The 14,531-nt window shown below is 40.2% G+C and overlaps 2 protein-coding genes across 22 annotated transcripts in view; both read right to left on the reverse strand.

Annotated features, from left to right (window-relative positions):
* The window catches only part of LOC129851277 (baculoviral IAP repeat-containing protein 6-like), a 143,749-nt gene extending 135,228 nt beyond the window's left edge, over window positions 1-8,521 (reverse strand). For 7 of the 21 annotated variants that reach the window (XM_055917730.1, XM_055917753.1, XM_055917842.1 and 4 more), the window contains exons 1-2: window positions 8,026-8,520; window positions 3,670-3,851 (exon numbers count right to left, since the gene is read on the reverse strand). In XM_055917730.1, coding sequence (XP_055773705.1) covers window positions 3,670-3,851; window positions 8,026-8,236 — 393 coding nt within the window. In that variant the 5' untranslated portion in view covers window positions 8,237-8,520. Of the gene's footprint in view, window positions 1-3,669; window positions 3,852-8,025 lie in introns of all 21 variants that reach the window. The other 14 variants (XM_055917720.1, XM_055917776.1, XM_055917814.1 and 11 more) reach the window with 5 other exon arrangements.
* Window positions 8,522-9,473: 952 nt separating this feature from the next.
* LOC129851374 (protein YIPF4) lies at window positions 9,474-12,497 on the reverse strand. The gene is made up of 6 exons (XM_055917881.1): window positions 12,007-12,497; window positions 11,251-11,404; window positions 10,933-11,104; window positions 10,725-10,802; window positions 10,440-10,553; window positions 9,474-10,230 (listed from the first exon to the last, which is right to left on the reverse strand). The coding sequence occupies exons 1-6, from the start codon at window positions 12,089-12,091 to the stop codon at window positions 10,093-10,095; spliced, it is 741 nt and encodes a 246-aa protein (XP_055773856.1). The 5' UTR covers window positions 12,092-12,497; the 3' UTR covers window positions 9,474-10,092.
* Window positions 12,498-14,531: the final 2,034 nt, after the last annotated feature.

Here is a 14,531-nt window from a genome sequence, read left to right on the forward strand (position 1 = left end):
AATAGCTAGCTACGTTAGCCAACTATCTAGACTAATCAGAGTCTGCATACGCTTTCTTACTGTCCTAGTTACAAACACCACCTCCATACAGATTATTAAATAGCATCTACCTGGCTCTTGTTCGTTGTAGCCTATACTTCTCATTTAACTTTAAATTCCATCTTCCATTGATTAGATAATCTCCTAACTTGGCTCTATGACTGTAATGGTGCTTTGTAGCAGACAACAAGCTACACACACCACTCTGCACATTGAGCAGTGGAGAACATACTATTAACTTTTTATCCAAAGCTCTGTCCATCGCCATTGTAAGCGAAAATGTCAAAATGCTCCCAAACGGGAGATTTAAACGACGGAGGATCCTCCAATTCTGGCTTATCGATCCCACCACTTGCCAACGACAGAGTTCCTCAGCTGCACCTCACAAAAGGATAGTTTGAAATTTGCCAGTTAAGATTATAATTGATTACGTGTACGTAGGCTGCAGTTGATTTAAAGGAAAAAAATAAAAACTCAGATTTACTGTCAAGGCAATGGAATACATCGCAGTGTAGGCATAGCCTAAAGGCTTTGTGTTTTATTTATGTACTCATTCAGGTTCACAGTGCGGACCAAACCGAGGTCCTCATACTTTACAGTTTGGTATGAATACGTGTACCATTACAGCCCTAGTCACTACCCTGGTGTTACAAGCATAATGCTCTATCAATTGAGCTACAAAGAACCACCTACAAACTGAGCTACAAAAGGTCTTGGCTGTGAGGTACAACTAATCCTGGAATATAGGCTGTTTGTGCTCAGATCTATTAACCGCCTGCGGTGATGATTAAAACAACATCAGTCTCTGAGGAATGAGGGAGAAATGTCTCTGAATACATAGGACTGCCTACTGTCTGTGAGCAAACCACACTAGATAGCCCGTAATGATTTAAAGCAAAAAAAGTGAGACATGCGGCACATACAGGCAAAGGTCATAAAGCAAAGTAAGCCTTGCTTTGAAACCAACGGGATTGCAACAGTCAAGGGTTACAACAATCCATCTAGTACTGGGTCGGACCCCATTTTGCATCCAGAACAGTCTGAATTCTTCGGGGCATGTTCCACAGGAATGTTGGTCCATGCTGACACGATGGCATCAAGCAGTTTCTGCAGATTGGATGGTGGTACATTCATGCTCGATAAACCCTAGACACTTTCACTTGGAACTGATTTCCTTGTGTTTTTACAGTCTTATGTCCAACAAAGAAAAAACATTTTTTTTGTTCAGAAAACTTGGGGGGCAAATAAAACCTACACGCTAGCCGCCAGTTGGGGAAATAGGGTTGGGTGAGGTCAACCTCTGTCCTATCGTGATTATGTACCCATAAAACATTGTGATATACGATGCTATTGCTCACCCTCAGACTTTTCCTTTTAATAAAAATACAAAAATCACTGCAAAAACAGTTGGCTATTGAGCAAAATCGAATGACGCTGGACAAATCATTACCAAAGGTAATGTTGTTGAAAACCTGGCCAGAGGCCAATTGCAGGCAATGGCAAATATTTTCTAATATTCCTTTCTGGTGGAGCAGAACAGGTGTGTCTGTGGCACGCACATGATGGAGCAATAACTGATGAGGAACGGGCTGTCAACCGTAGTGAGCTAGGTTATAGGCCTACATCAAGGGCTGGACATAAACAGTCTACCGTCTTCAGAACTGGATAATAATTCCTTTATTTGAATTCTAAAATAATAAAAAGGTGTGATTGAGAATAGCCTATGCTATAGACTTTCATTCTGGTTATTTTTTAAAGCCACAACAACTTTAGGACAACGCCTTCGTAGGCAAAATATTTGGGAAATAAGCTACTGTTTATAATTTGAACTTGTCTTGAAGCTTTGATGATAGGGCTAGCAGGAGGAGAATAGGTTATTGACCTTTTGGTTTTCAACCTCACATTGAGGGATTTCCCGGCCGGCATGGACATTTTTATTCATAGTAAGCTTCAATTTGATTAAAATTGTCATTCGATTTTTCAATAGGCTATTGAATGTTCACTCATTATTAGTCCTCTGGCTACCTTACTTTTTTAGACTATTTAAATAACTGAGACGGAACTCTTACATTCATTGTTTGATCGGGAGAAAGCCATGCATAAAACGATAGCCTTCAGTCATATTCAAAGCCTAACGAATTGAGAGAGAAGTGACGAGCATACAATTTTTAAAACAGACAACATAGTTAAGGAGTGTCCTTTATTTAATATATATATTTTATATTTATATATATTTTAGTCTAAAACCTAATGCCCATACATCCGACAGAGAGAAAAAATATTTTCTAACTGGACATTTGGCGGTGATTTTGTGTAATTTTCTGCTGCGTGTGGCCTACATCCCTCTCCCGCGATCTGTGGGTTATATAACATTTATTGAAATAGGCAATAAAAAAGGAATAGGCAAATTATCCAGAATGTCACTTGTGTGCTGCCCTGCTGTGCGTTCAGCTTTTTACTGTGTGGCGCCAGTCAAGTTCAAATAAGCTAAACCATTGTCTGTCACATCACAATGTCGACACCATCGACGATGGTGGTCAATCATCGTGGATAAAAGATGCTATTGTAATATTGCCAAACCGTACTCTGAAATTATCATTTCTGTCTGTGCATCCCTTTCAGGAAAAGGTTGGAATACCACAATGGGGTCAACAGCAATTTTCTGTAGGCTATATTGACTAATTACAGGGGGAAATGCTGTGTTCAAATAGTTCAATTTAAAAAGTTAGTGTAACCAGGTGCCACAAATACCATAGGTAAAAGATAAAGGACATGAAACAAGGATGAGTGCCATCAATAACTATTTCAAGGGCGTAATGGATTGATTCCTATCTTGACGTAGCAGCTTTTTATTTTTTTACACAGGTCTGTGGCACTTGCACAGGCCAAGCATTGTCATTCTTATTCAGACATAAATGCATGGGAGTGGTGGATTCTCCACGGTTAGCATGTGTGTTCGCTCACGGTGGACCAGTTTTTCTACATTAAGCAGGCCTGTCGAAGGGATTGTGTGATCTTGAAGCTAGGTAGACAATGCTTGCACTAGTGTGACATAATTCAATTATCAATATCTGTATCCTAATTTGCACTCACAACAGTAAAGATTTGGGCTGTTACAAAACCCAGTATCGCAATGTTTTTTTCCATGGTAAAAATGAAAACACAAAGCAGACCTAACTCTTAACCTGCTGTATGTACAATAGTGTGCTATAGCTTGGAAGATAAATACATTTGACTCTGGATAACAAAGTGATCTTAATCTTAACATAATGCAGTAGAGCTGTTTCCTTAAGAAGTTAACACACAAAGCAGATTTATCCTGCCACGATACTAATGAGTACTGTGACACTAGCATCGTCACGGCCCTATTTAAAATGTATTTAGAAATATACATTTTTTGTTGTAAGATGACAATCAGCCAAAGTAGCACGTTAACTGTTTTGAGCATTGTTGTTCATTGTGTGTGGTACTAGAAGACAATTGTTAAAGATATAATATGAAGGTCACTGATTCTATGAATGGGGTTTTAAAAAACGGTCTTCGCAAAATCACAAATGTGAGTTCGCCCACTTTTCCAAGTGCTACGTATGAGTGCGTTTTGTGTCATGCGTCAGTGGCTGGCTCTCTTACCTCTGTAACAGGCAGCTCTAGCTGGACCATGTCCTCTGGTTTGGCCACAGGGGCCTGCAGGGCTGTGTCTAGCAGCAGGATGCCGTTCAAGTCCTTTCTGCAGCCTACTGCGTAGTCGTCCACGAAGAGGACCTTGTCTACCGCAGGGAAGTACTGACACCTAACACGGCCTCCAGGTTTAGCTAGGAAACAAACATCAGGGTATTATAGTAGCTACTAAGACCTAGCATTGGCTGGACTTTTGTCAGATCATAACTCCATCACGTTAACCAGATACTAAAATAGACTTTTAAGTTAGTCTTTTAAATATTTATGAACTAAACTGCAAGTTGCTTGTTAAGTTCACAATATTTGCACAGACATATGGAAAGCCTATTAATATTTCACAAAAATTGTTTTGTTTCACTGACACCATCTCCTCAAAAATAATGTATTTATTGCCCTATCGGGTAGCCTTATTATTATTACTGTAATGATACTTACTCACGATGAAAACATTTTCCCAAACAACCCTTAAGACTTTTGTAGCATCTAACGTAAACTCGTACATCGCCTTGGTCCGTACAATTGACCTTCTTTTAGCGCCACAAAAACGTAATACTCCCAAATCAACTGTAATTTCAATACCATTGTAAAGCACAATTTCTCCCCTTTCCAACAGAATTCATGCAGAGACCTTCACGCTGCCCGTTTCTGCATAATTCAAGAAGGCAATGAGCTCCTTCGGGTCTTTTTAAAAATGGCGGGTGGGGAAGCCAAACTAAAGCGTTATAGTGAGAAGGACAGATGTCGTGTTGGAAAATTGCTTTTTTCACCTTATCGCCTCTAAAATGTAAATGAAACACTATAAAGAGTTGATATAATGTGTCATTACATACCTATTTGAAGGTTTGTGTCCAATTTGAATCAGGTTTTTAGGGCGGTGCTAAAGTGATCTTAGAAGTAAACAGCGGCTTTGAGAATGATGATCGCATGCAATGATGACGAAAAAAAAGACTAGGTATCCCCCCTTACTGTCCATTTCTTGTTTTTAAACGATGAGAGATGTGCTACACCTGGTGGAGAGAGATTGTAAGACAGAAATAGTTGCTTTATGCGTGCTGTACGTTACGACATGACACGTCAAGATGTAACGGAGGGTCCGTTTTTTCAACTTTTCTCCAATACTATAGAGCCATTACCATGTCGATCAACGCTTGAATAGAAACCTAGTTCACACCCCCGATTTTGAAGTCAACACAGTCGCTACAGTCCCATTACTTTTCTTTGTAGCCTCGTTTGAATGTCGCGGTTACGCACATTTGTACGGAATGGGGTGAGTTTACGTTACTATGTTATTACCACTTCATTATGTGCTGTAATGTAAAATGCTACGGTAATGCTAATTCAACCTGGTTCAAGCTAATCACCATTCCCATTATTCTGGGAAACAAAGATGAACAATTGGCTACATACAGTGCATTCGGAAAGTATTCAGATCCCTCGACTTTCTCCACATTTTGTTACTTTACAGCCTTACTCTAAAATTGATTTTTAAAACATTTCTCAATTTACACACCCTATAATGACAAAGAAATACAGGGTCAGAATTGTTTTACAAATGTATATAAAACAGAAATTAAACATTTACAAAAGGATTCAGACCCTTTACTCAGTAATTTGTTGAAGCACCTTTGGCAGCGATTACAGCCTCGAGTCTTCTAGGTTACGACGCTGCAAGCTTGGCACACCTGTATTTGGGGAGTTTCTCCCATTCTTCTCTGCAGAGCCTCTCAACTTCTGTCAGAATGGATGGGAAGCGTCACCACACAGCTATTTTCACATATGTCAAGAGATGTTCGATCAGGTTCAAGTCTGGCCTCTGTTTGGGCCGCTCAAGGACATTGAGACTTGTCCCGAAGCCACTTCTGCGTTGTCTTGGCTATGTGCTTAGGGTCGTTTACCTGTTGGAAGGTGAACCTTCTCCCCAGTCTGAGGTCCTGATCACTCTGGAGCAGGTTTTCATCAAGGATCTCTGTACTTTGCGCTGTTCATTTTTCCCTTGACACTAACTAGTCTCCCAGTCCTTGCTGCTGAAAAACATACCCACAGCATGACGCTGCCACCACCATGCTTCCCTGTAGGGATGGTGCCAGGTTTCCTCCAGAAGTGACGCTTGGCATTCAGGCAGGCTGTCATGTGCCATTTACTGAGGTGTGGCTTCCATCTGGCCACTCTACTATAAAGGCCTGATTGGTGGAGTGCTGCAGAGATGGTTGTCCTTCTGGAAGGTTCTCCCATCTCCACAGGGGAACTCTGGAGCTCTGTCAGAGTAACCATCGGTTTTTTTGTCACCTCTCTGATTTAGGACCTTCTCCCCCAATTTCTCAGTTAGCCGGGCAGTCAGCTCTAGGAAGAGTCTTGGTGGTTCCAAACTTCTTCCATTTAAGAATGATGTAGGCTACTGTGTTCTGTGAGGACCTTAAACGCTGCAGAAAAGTTTTGGTACCCTTCCCCCAGATCTGTGCCTCAACACAATCCTGTCTCAGAGCTCTACAGGCAATTCCTTCTACCTCATGGCTTGTTTTTTTGTTCTCATAGCAAAGGGTCTGAAAAGATCCGTTTTTATTAAATTTGCCCAAAAAATGTAACACCTATTTTTTTTTGTTATTATGGGGTAATGTTTGTAGATTGAGGATTTGTTTTTATTTAATACACTTTAGGATACGGCTGTAATGTAGCAAAATGTGTGAAAAGCAAGGGGTCAGAATACTTTCCGAATGCACTGTACACACTTTATACGTCCAAACTCAGAATCAAATATGCTTCCCAAAAATAACATGTTGTTGTGATAGCACATTTATTTTTAGTGCATATTTTTTGCATTTATCAGAGTGCCTGATTTCAGTGTCCATGCAAACAGGCTTATTACAGAAATCGTTATTCTTGCAAAGCATGTCAACGTTTTAATTGAACTATTATATTAATCTGACGATACACAATCGCATTGTTGTGTGCCTGTAACCTTACTCGATAATAATTGCATTATTGTGTGCATACAACGCAGTGTTAACCAAACTCGGTCGTCGGGACCCCAAAGGATGCACGTTTTGGTTTTTACCTTAACACTACACAGTTGATTCAAATAATCAAGCTTTCATTGTTTGGATCAGATGTGTAGTGCTAGGGCAAAAACCGTCATCCCATAGTTCCTCCCACCAGCCAAGTCTGCATTCAATGTAGCTACAGATGGGGGTCACGTTGAAGAACAAACACTAATGTTTTCTAATTTTTTGGCATCGTCAAATATAAATTGTCAAAAAAACTAAAGCCAAGCCTATTCACTTTCGTCAACCATTTTCCACCCAAAATGTTACAGCTACAATACTAACTTAACGTTATTAGCTAACGTTAGATTGCCAACAGGCATTGCACACTTTATTGTTCTGCGTAGTAGGAATAGCAACACGTCATAACCTTTCTAGCCAACTAACGTTACCTAACTAGATAAATATTCTACAACAAACTAACGTTACCTAGCAAGCTTGCTAACATTTACTGCGACACATGTATGCGCGGTGCTGGTGATCATCGATTAATTTACATCTTACCTAGCTAACGGTATTAGCTATGTAGCCAACTGGCGAATGTAACTTCACATTGTAAGTAATGTGACTAAACTAGCCTTCTAACACTTTCTTTGCAGATTGCTGGCTAACTAAGTTTGATAGCTATCTCACAATACACATTTTGCTTCCTTGGCCCAACACAGCAAACGAAACGAGTTAGCTCACTAGTAATGTTAGTGTCATCACAATTAACTAGGTAACTACCACCGGCTACAATCTAACTAGGTAACTAACATTAACGTTAGATATCTACATGTTACTTACCCTATTCATAGAGGCTACCTATTTAAGCAAGATAATGTGCCTAACTAGCTATTATGACAACGATTGATTGAATGTTGACAAAACGTTATACACTGTTAGCGGGTTCGCTAGCTTTGCGGCCAGTTCATGATCGGAGCTTTTTTCATAACAAATCGCTAGTTAGCTAGTTAGCAAAACGTCTTGACAGCAAGACGATTCTTAAGACATTTAGTTACTTATGTATTCAAGTGGTTTTTATAGGAATCGGATAACAAAAGCAATTTGTTTAGCATGTGAATCAGTAGCTAAATGTCAGAATTCACGACAAATTCTAAAATATATATTTATTTGCTAGCTAACTTAGCCCAAGTCAACCACCACAGCAGGCCCAATGTAACGTTACATTGTTGACCAGTGTCGTTTCATCTGATAGTTATGACAATCACCTGATTGCTAGCAACCTAGCTAACTAAACCAGTTAGCTAGTTCCTTGGCCCTGACTTACCATGCAAGGCCGAGGCCTGGAGTATGGCCCCTGAAGTGCCGTCGATTACTTTTATACTGCCCCGGCTAGTAACAGCCAGGATAGCGTTAAGGGCCGGGTGGTAGGAAAGGCTCCGCAGGCCCTCCTCGTCGCAACGAAGGCAACCGTCTCTCAGTACAATCCAGTCTGAGGAGGTGGACGAGCAGGAGCCCGGCGAGGCCGCGGCCGCCATCTTTATTTATTTTCCCCGTTCCCTTCTGATTTTAGGAAGCTACCGTTTATACGAGTAAGATTAATAATTGTAAACGTTTAATCCCAAACTACCGCTCCTCTACTACTGCTGACTCTCCTTCTGCGGCTTCTGTTCCTCCACCGGTTACCGCAGCTGTAGCTATTCACCATCAGTACTGAGAAAGCTACGAGCGTTGCACTCAGATGAACGTCAGGTAAACGGAACTAGCGTAGTGCTTGGCTATCACGCGACACCAGAGAGGGCACTGCGATGTTGACTCCGTAGTCCAGACAGAGAACCTCTTTGGATTACTGTTTTGTGAATGTTATTATTTCCCTACTGTAAATTGTGTTTGTTGTGACTCCCATAGATATAAATGACTAGCTATGTAAGTTATATGTAATTATGACTATTTTGTTTTTGATACAGCCCTTGCCTGATGTTGGGATGTACAGCAGATCCCCACCCAAGAACCCCGAATAATAAACCCTTAAACCCATCGCCCAGTGGTCCCTATAGCATACCGCGCAACAGCAAGCAAGCGAACGAACGCCCCCCTACTGTACAGATCAACAATCGGTCTGTTGAGTTTTAGCATCCCACAAAGACCTTTTATAATTTGTAAAGCCCTTGAAGACGGACACAAAATAACACAGAAATTGGCTTGGACCGCATTACTGTAAAACCAATGCACATTTCCGTTCATCCTTTACCACTAGAAACCACTAGAACGCTTATATACAATGTGTCAGCACAACACACAATATTAAATATGGTTCATGTTTACAGCTAATCATTTATAATATAATTACTGTAAACACCACGACTAATTTTAACCTGGCCAATAGTCTTTACTTATTATGGTAAATCCTCCATAAAAGCTTGGGTGTGAGTGTTTTTTAACAGGCATGCAAATTAATGATACCATTTTACATATGAGAGGGAATGTATTTTAAAATATCTAGTACAGTACAACAGTTATATGGACAATTATGTTGATATCTTTTAACCCCCCACTGTGAATTCAATATAAATATCACTATTGTTCCAGGTCTACAAATGTTCCACAATTGTATAACATGTTCTGATACTATCACATTTAGAAACATGTACACCTCTACAACACATTAAGCTATATACAGTAGTACAATCGATACAAGGAAGTTGTCTGAAAATATACATCAGTTCAATAAAAGATTAAACAACTGTATAAAATAACTAATGAAAGGCACCACACTTTAGTAGACTGTTTTATTTCACTCAAACTGCCCATCTACGGGCCTACCCAGGCTGAAATTCATAACTTAAGAAAAAGGTTTGGAAAAGGTGCATAAAATGACAACTAAATAATGCATAACAGTATGTTAAACCCACTACCTTACAAAATAATGGTGGAACCTCAGTTAGGGGTTGCCGTCTTTCTTAACCCCTTGGTTCTAATTGAACATTTGTGCACTGTATTTGGCACCACCTTCCTCTATGGAATAAAAGCATTAACAAAAATCTATGTGACCCCAACATGATTACCAAAACCAGATTTCACACCTTGATTAAATAATTATATGATGCGAATGCAAACCAGGGTTCTAATTACAATTAAATCTGAATGCAGCCTTACACTATACGCTACTGCTTTTTAATTGAGCAAAGAGGTAACGGGCACATTTAAATACACTGACGTAACATATACCCTTATCCCCACAGTCTAGGATTGTAAACAGATAAAAGAAGAGGGAGAAAACAACCATTAAAAAAATCCATGTTCCTTATTTTCATTGTGGAATGAATCCTTGTGTCTTTTCACAGTGCTTTGTGTTAGTCTCCAACCAAAGTGCTCAGAGTAGCCATTTGTCCAATCAGACCCCAGTATATAGTGACAGGAAGTAGATGTACAAAAGGAAAATAGGGTATATGAGAAGAGGCTTCTTGGTTTTGAATTCATTCCCAACAAGTAGAGAAGCAGCACTGTAAGCAGCCCAGAATACTCCAAAAAGCTGGAAAATGAAAGACAGTTGACAACTAATAAACACTCATATCTGATTTAAGAGTACATTTGTATTATTTACAAAAAAAATCTAAAAATGTACAAAAGCTTTGAATATGTTAGTGTATGTTAAATCAAATTTGCAGTGCTGAATTAGAGATTGTTTTTTGTGGAAAATGTGAGAGAATAAATGTTGATTATCTTTGCTGATGTGCTCACCTTTATTAGTGTAGAAACAACATCAAAACCCCCAATGACCAAAAGCAATGGAGCTATAACGATGAGCGGGAGTAAAGAGTATCCAATCACTCCAAGGACTTGTCCATAAGACACCTATCCGATATAAAACAATGCAAGTCAGTGTTTCACAGCATGCCACATCATTCATGTTGTAATAGGAAGCAAATTCACATCCAGAGGCATGTACAGTATCAAGTAAGAGAAATGTACTACTCATCAAGACTAGGAATATGAATTATTTTAGCTTAAAAAGGTGGAGCTTACCTCACCACCGAGAACACGAGCCAGCAGAAAGATTGTTAAAGATCCGAATATCCAAATGGTAATTATCCAAGACACAACCTTAGGAAATAAAATAATGCAACAAATAATTCAAACAACTTTCAAGCTGAAAATTGTGACATGGTACCAAAGGACACATTGTTTTGGTGTGATCTGAGAAAAAAATGCACAGGTTGTCCTGCCGCCTCACCCTGAACTGTCCGTAGATGGAGATCATGGAAAACAGGAGCACGACAGCCAGAGGACCCCAGAAGTCAGGGTTGTCCCTCACAACCTGCCGGTTGAAGCCCAAGGAGGGCATTGGCATCAGCACACAGCGGATCTTGTAGTAGATGTCTTTCAGGTCTATGTCCAGCTCCTCCCTAATCATACAAGCATATGAGAGAGAACAGGAGCATCATGAGATATCAGCACATTTAGTTAGCAGTGATGGCCAAATTGGATGTCAGTGTCATTTTAATATCAATGTGCATGGACAAAGAAAGGGTTTCTTGAAGAAGGTACTTACAGAAGAGGTTTGTTGTCTTCTGGGTCATCCTCGTCTACTTCCAGTAGCCAGCCATAGCCTCGTTTCCTCAGGAACGTGGTTGCATATGGGTCTTTTGCATTGTCGCTGCCCATGTTCAATTTAACATCTGGGGCATCGATAGTACCACTTAGATCTGTAGGGAATTTAATGTAATAGATTATTGGTACACATAACATGCGTTGAATTTCTACCTTCCTGAACTGTACAGTATATGTTCATGGTTTCCAAAACCGCATCACAATTAAGGATAACGTTACATTTTTTTCCTCGGTAGATCGTTTTACACCAAACCAAATCACATCAGTTAAGCAAAAACGGACGAAGAATGTCGAAAATAATTGTCCCCCTGTTTGTCCTACTGTCTAAATGACATTCAACTTTATTTACTCAATCAGCAATACATGCAACTAGTTAAAATAGACTTTTGAGTTATGTATTACACTTATCTTCAGTAGAATATAGTTAGTTGAATTTACTTCAGTGATATAGCTAACGTTAGCTAGTTGGATTGCTAACGCTAGCCTAGCCGTAAAAGCTGCAGAAAGCTGTCAAATCTCTCTGAACCACTACGTAACTTGACAAAATTGACAACACCATGACTCAATGTTAGTTAAATACTTTAATTAAATGTCAAGCTAGCAGATTGGCGTGTTGACAAATACGGTAGCTAGTTAGCAAGCTAACTAAAATGAATATGAAACACATATGACAGTATTCACGGCCTGCTAACATTACCATCGGCTTCAGTTGACGAGACGAAGGTAAAATCTCCGTTGGTGGGAGACAGCTGCATTGTTGATGTTGAACCAACAACCTTCATGTCATAAGAACTGACATTTAAATAGTGTTTCAATGAATAACCTGACACAAGTAAATAGAACGTTGTCAATGACGGGTTTCCCGAATTTGTCACGATTAATCCATCTTGTTGTTGAGGTATCGTTTGGTCCCACCCACTGAGGTCCGACAACACACACAGCCAGAGATATTGGTTACCACAGCCACTAAGTCAACATTGGCAATATCGTAATAACTGATGAAAACAAAAATTTGCTTTTTGGTCTTCATTTAACGTTAGGGTTAGGTTTAAAATCAGATTTTCAGAAAATAAATGGTAGAAATAGTCGAGGTTTATTACTTTTTGGCTGTGGCAACTAGTGACGACCAGCGATATTACAGAAAGAAGGAAGTGTGAGGCTGGTAAAGACGACACATCAAATCCCAACACGGCAGCGGAAAAGCTCACCATCTAGTGATAGTTGGACTCCCGCCATCAATATACAACATGACACTTAAAAAAAGATAACCCCTCCTTCCTTTGTCATCCAAAACACTCCCCCACATATGGTTGGCTGATCAGAATAGGCAGACCAATAGTATCAGCTCGTTGTGAACTCTTTAGCCATTAAAAACGAACTCCTGTTAGCTCTATTACTGCTCAGTACTTAGTATTTCTTATCGATGTTAGCCCATGCAATTCGTGGGTAAGTATTTCGGGAAATGGCTAATGGTATTTTATATTCTTTTAAGCATGTTCTTATTTCAAAAATAACATTAAAATGGGTTTGCGATTTGTTTTGCAGACAGGTTTGGGGTAAAAATACTTGCATGCAGGAGTGCAACTTTCACTGGGGTTACATGTCTCTCCCACATTCTGAAATTACATTTTTGTCCCCCCCAGTTTTATCATTGGAATGTGATACAAAGCGAGGCAACAGTGTGCTTCGGGACCATGAGGATGCCTTTGAGTGGTCGGGTAGGCTGTTTGGAGTGTTTATCCGGCTGGATAAAACAATAAATATATATATATAGTAAAAGGTTAATCTCTCAACCAGCTTCATGAGGTAGTCACCTGGAATGCTGTTCCAACAGTTTTGAAGGAGTTCCCACATATGCTGAGCACTCGTTGGCTGTTTTTCCTTCACTCTGCTGTCCAACTCATCCCAAACCATCTCAATTGGGTTGAGGTCGGGTGATTGGAGTGCTACTCTCCTTCATGGTCAAATAGCCCTTACACAGCCTGGAGGTGTGTTTTGGGTCATTGTCTTGTTGAAAAACAAATGATAATCCCACTAAGCGCAAACCAGATGGGATGGCATATCGCTGCAGAATGCTGTGGTAGCCATGGTGGTTAAGTGTGCCTTGAATTCTAAATAAATCACTGACAGTGTCACCAGCAAAGCACCCACACACTATCACACCTCCTCCATGATTCACGGTGGGAACCACACATGCAGAGATCATCCTACACCTACTCGTAGCTAGCTAGCTAACTAATGTTAGTGGTTACTTTGTATGATTTTAATGTTAGTGGTTACTTTGTATGATTTTGTGGAATTAAATTGACTTGCGTGTATATTCGTTAGTCATATCTTATTTATACAACACAACTATCACACACACACACAGCATACAGAGCCTCAACATTATCAGGATAGAGAACCAGACACTAGGGAGCACTCCAAACAAAAGACAATGAAAACATTGACAAATCTCGTAAATGATGGTGTTAGGTGGAGCAGAACGGTTGAACCCAAGAGCAGACTCCGGCAAGGAAACGGGGATGAAGTAACCAAGGTATTTATTGGAACTCGGGGACGATGGAGTGCAGGTCAGGGGGAGACCAGGTGCGGAGGCGAGGGGGGTTGAGTAAGCAGGTCCTGGGAGGAATCCAAGGGAGTAGAAGCGTAACTGACTGAGCCGAGATTACGATCTGGCAGTGTGGAAGTGGCAGGTCTGAGTATTCGTAGAGGTCTTGATTATGGAATGAGTTGCAGCTGATGGGGATCTGCTCAGACTCCAGCACACCTGTCTCCGCACACACACACACAGAGAGAGAGAGGGAAAGAGCACTGGGGGAGGCGGCAGGTCAAAGAGACACAGGATGACCAGTAGAGGGCGATGCAGGAGCAGATGTGACAGAGGGTTATGAAATAAACCAAAACAAGGCTATCGGAGCATCACCCACCACGTTACAATGTGAGCTGAAGGCAGTATGCATTTTGAAAATATACTTAATTGTTTGAAACATGAATGTTTTATTTTATATTATGAGGCATAACTTACCTTGCTTCAAAGTAGTGTGATGGAACATTTTATGTTTGTGCATTTCTAATTACCAATTTCTGTGTTCTATGTTTGTGCTTTTCTAATAACCAATTTCTGTGATCATTTAAGTGACTGATTGAAAGAATCCTCACTATCAGTATCTGGAATTTGGAAGTATGCACAGACCCTTGTTTTGAGAACGAAAGATATCT

This window comes from Salvelinus fontinalis, chromosome 1, assembly GCF_029448725.1.
Source record: "Salvelinus fontinalis isolate EN_2023a chromosome 1, ASM2944872v1, whole genome shotgun sequence".
In the NCBI taxonomy this organism is placed as follows: domain Eukaryota; kingdom Metazoa; phylum Chordata; class Actinopteri; order Salmoniformes; family Salmonidae; genus Salvelinus; species Salvelinus fontinalis.

Bases quoted from the DNA above. Each gene is read 5' to 3' on its own strand.
- LOC129851374 (XM_055917881.1), bottom strand. From the start codon at position 12,091: ATGAAGGTTGTTGGTTCAACATCAACAATGCAGCTGTCTCCCACCAAC. The intron at 10,803-10,932 runs GTGAGGCGGCAG...TTATTTCCTAAG, and splicing joins CCATCTACGGACAGTTCAGG to GTTGTGTCTTGGATAATTAC. The intron at 10,554-10,724 runs GTAAGCTCCACC...TATATCGGATAG, and splicing joins CTCGTGTTCTCGGTGGTGAG to GTGTCTTATGGACAAGTCCT.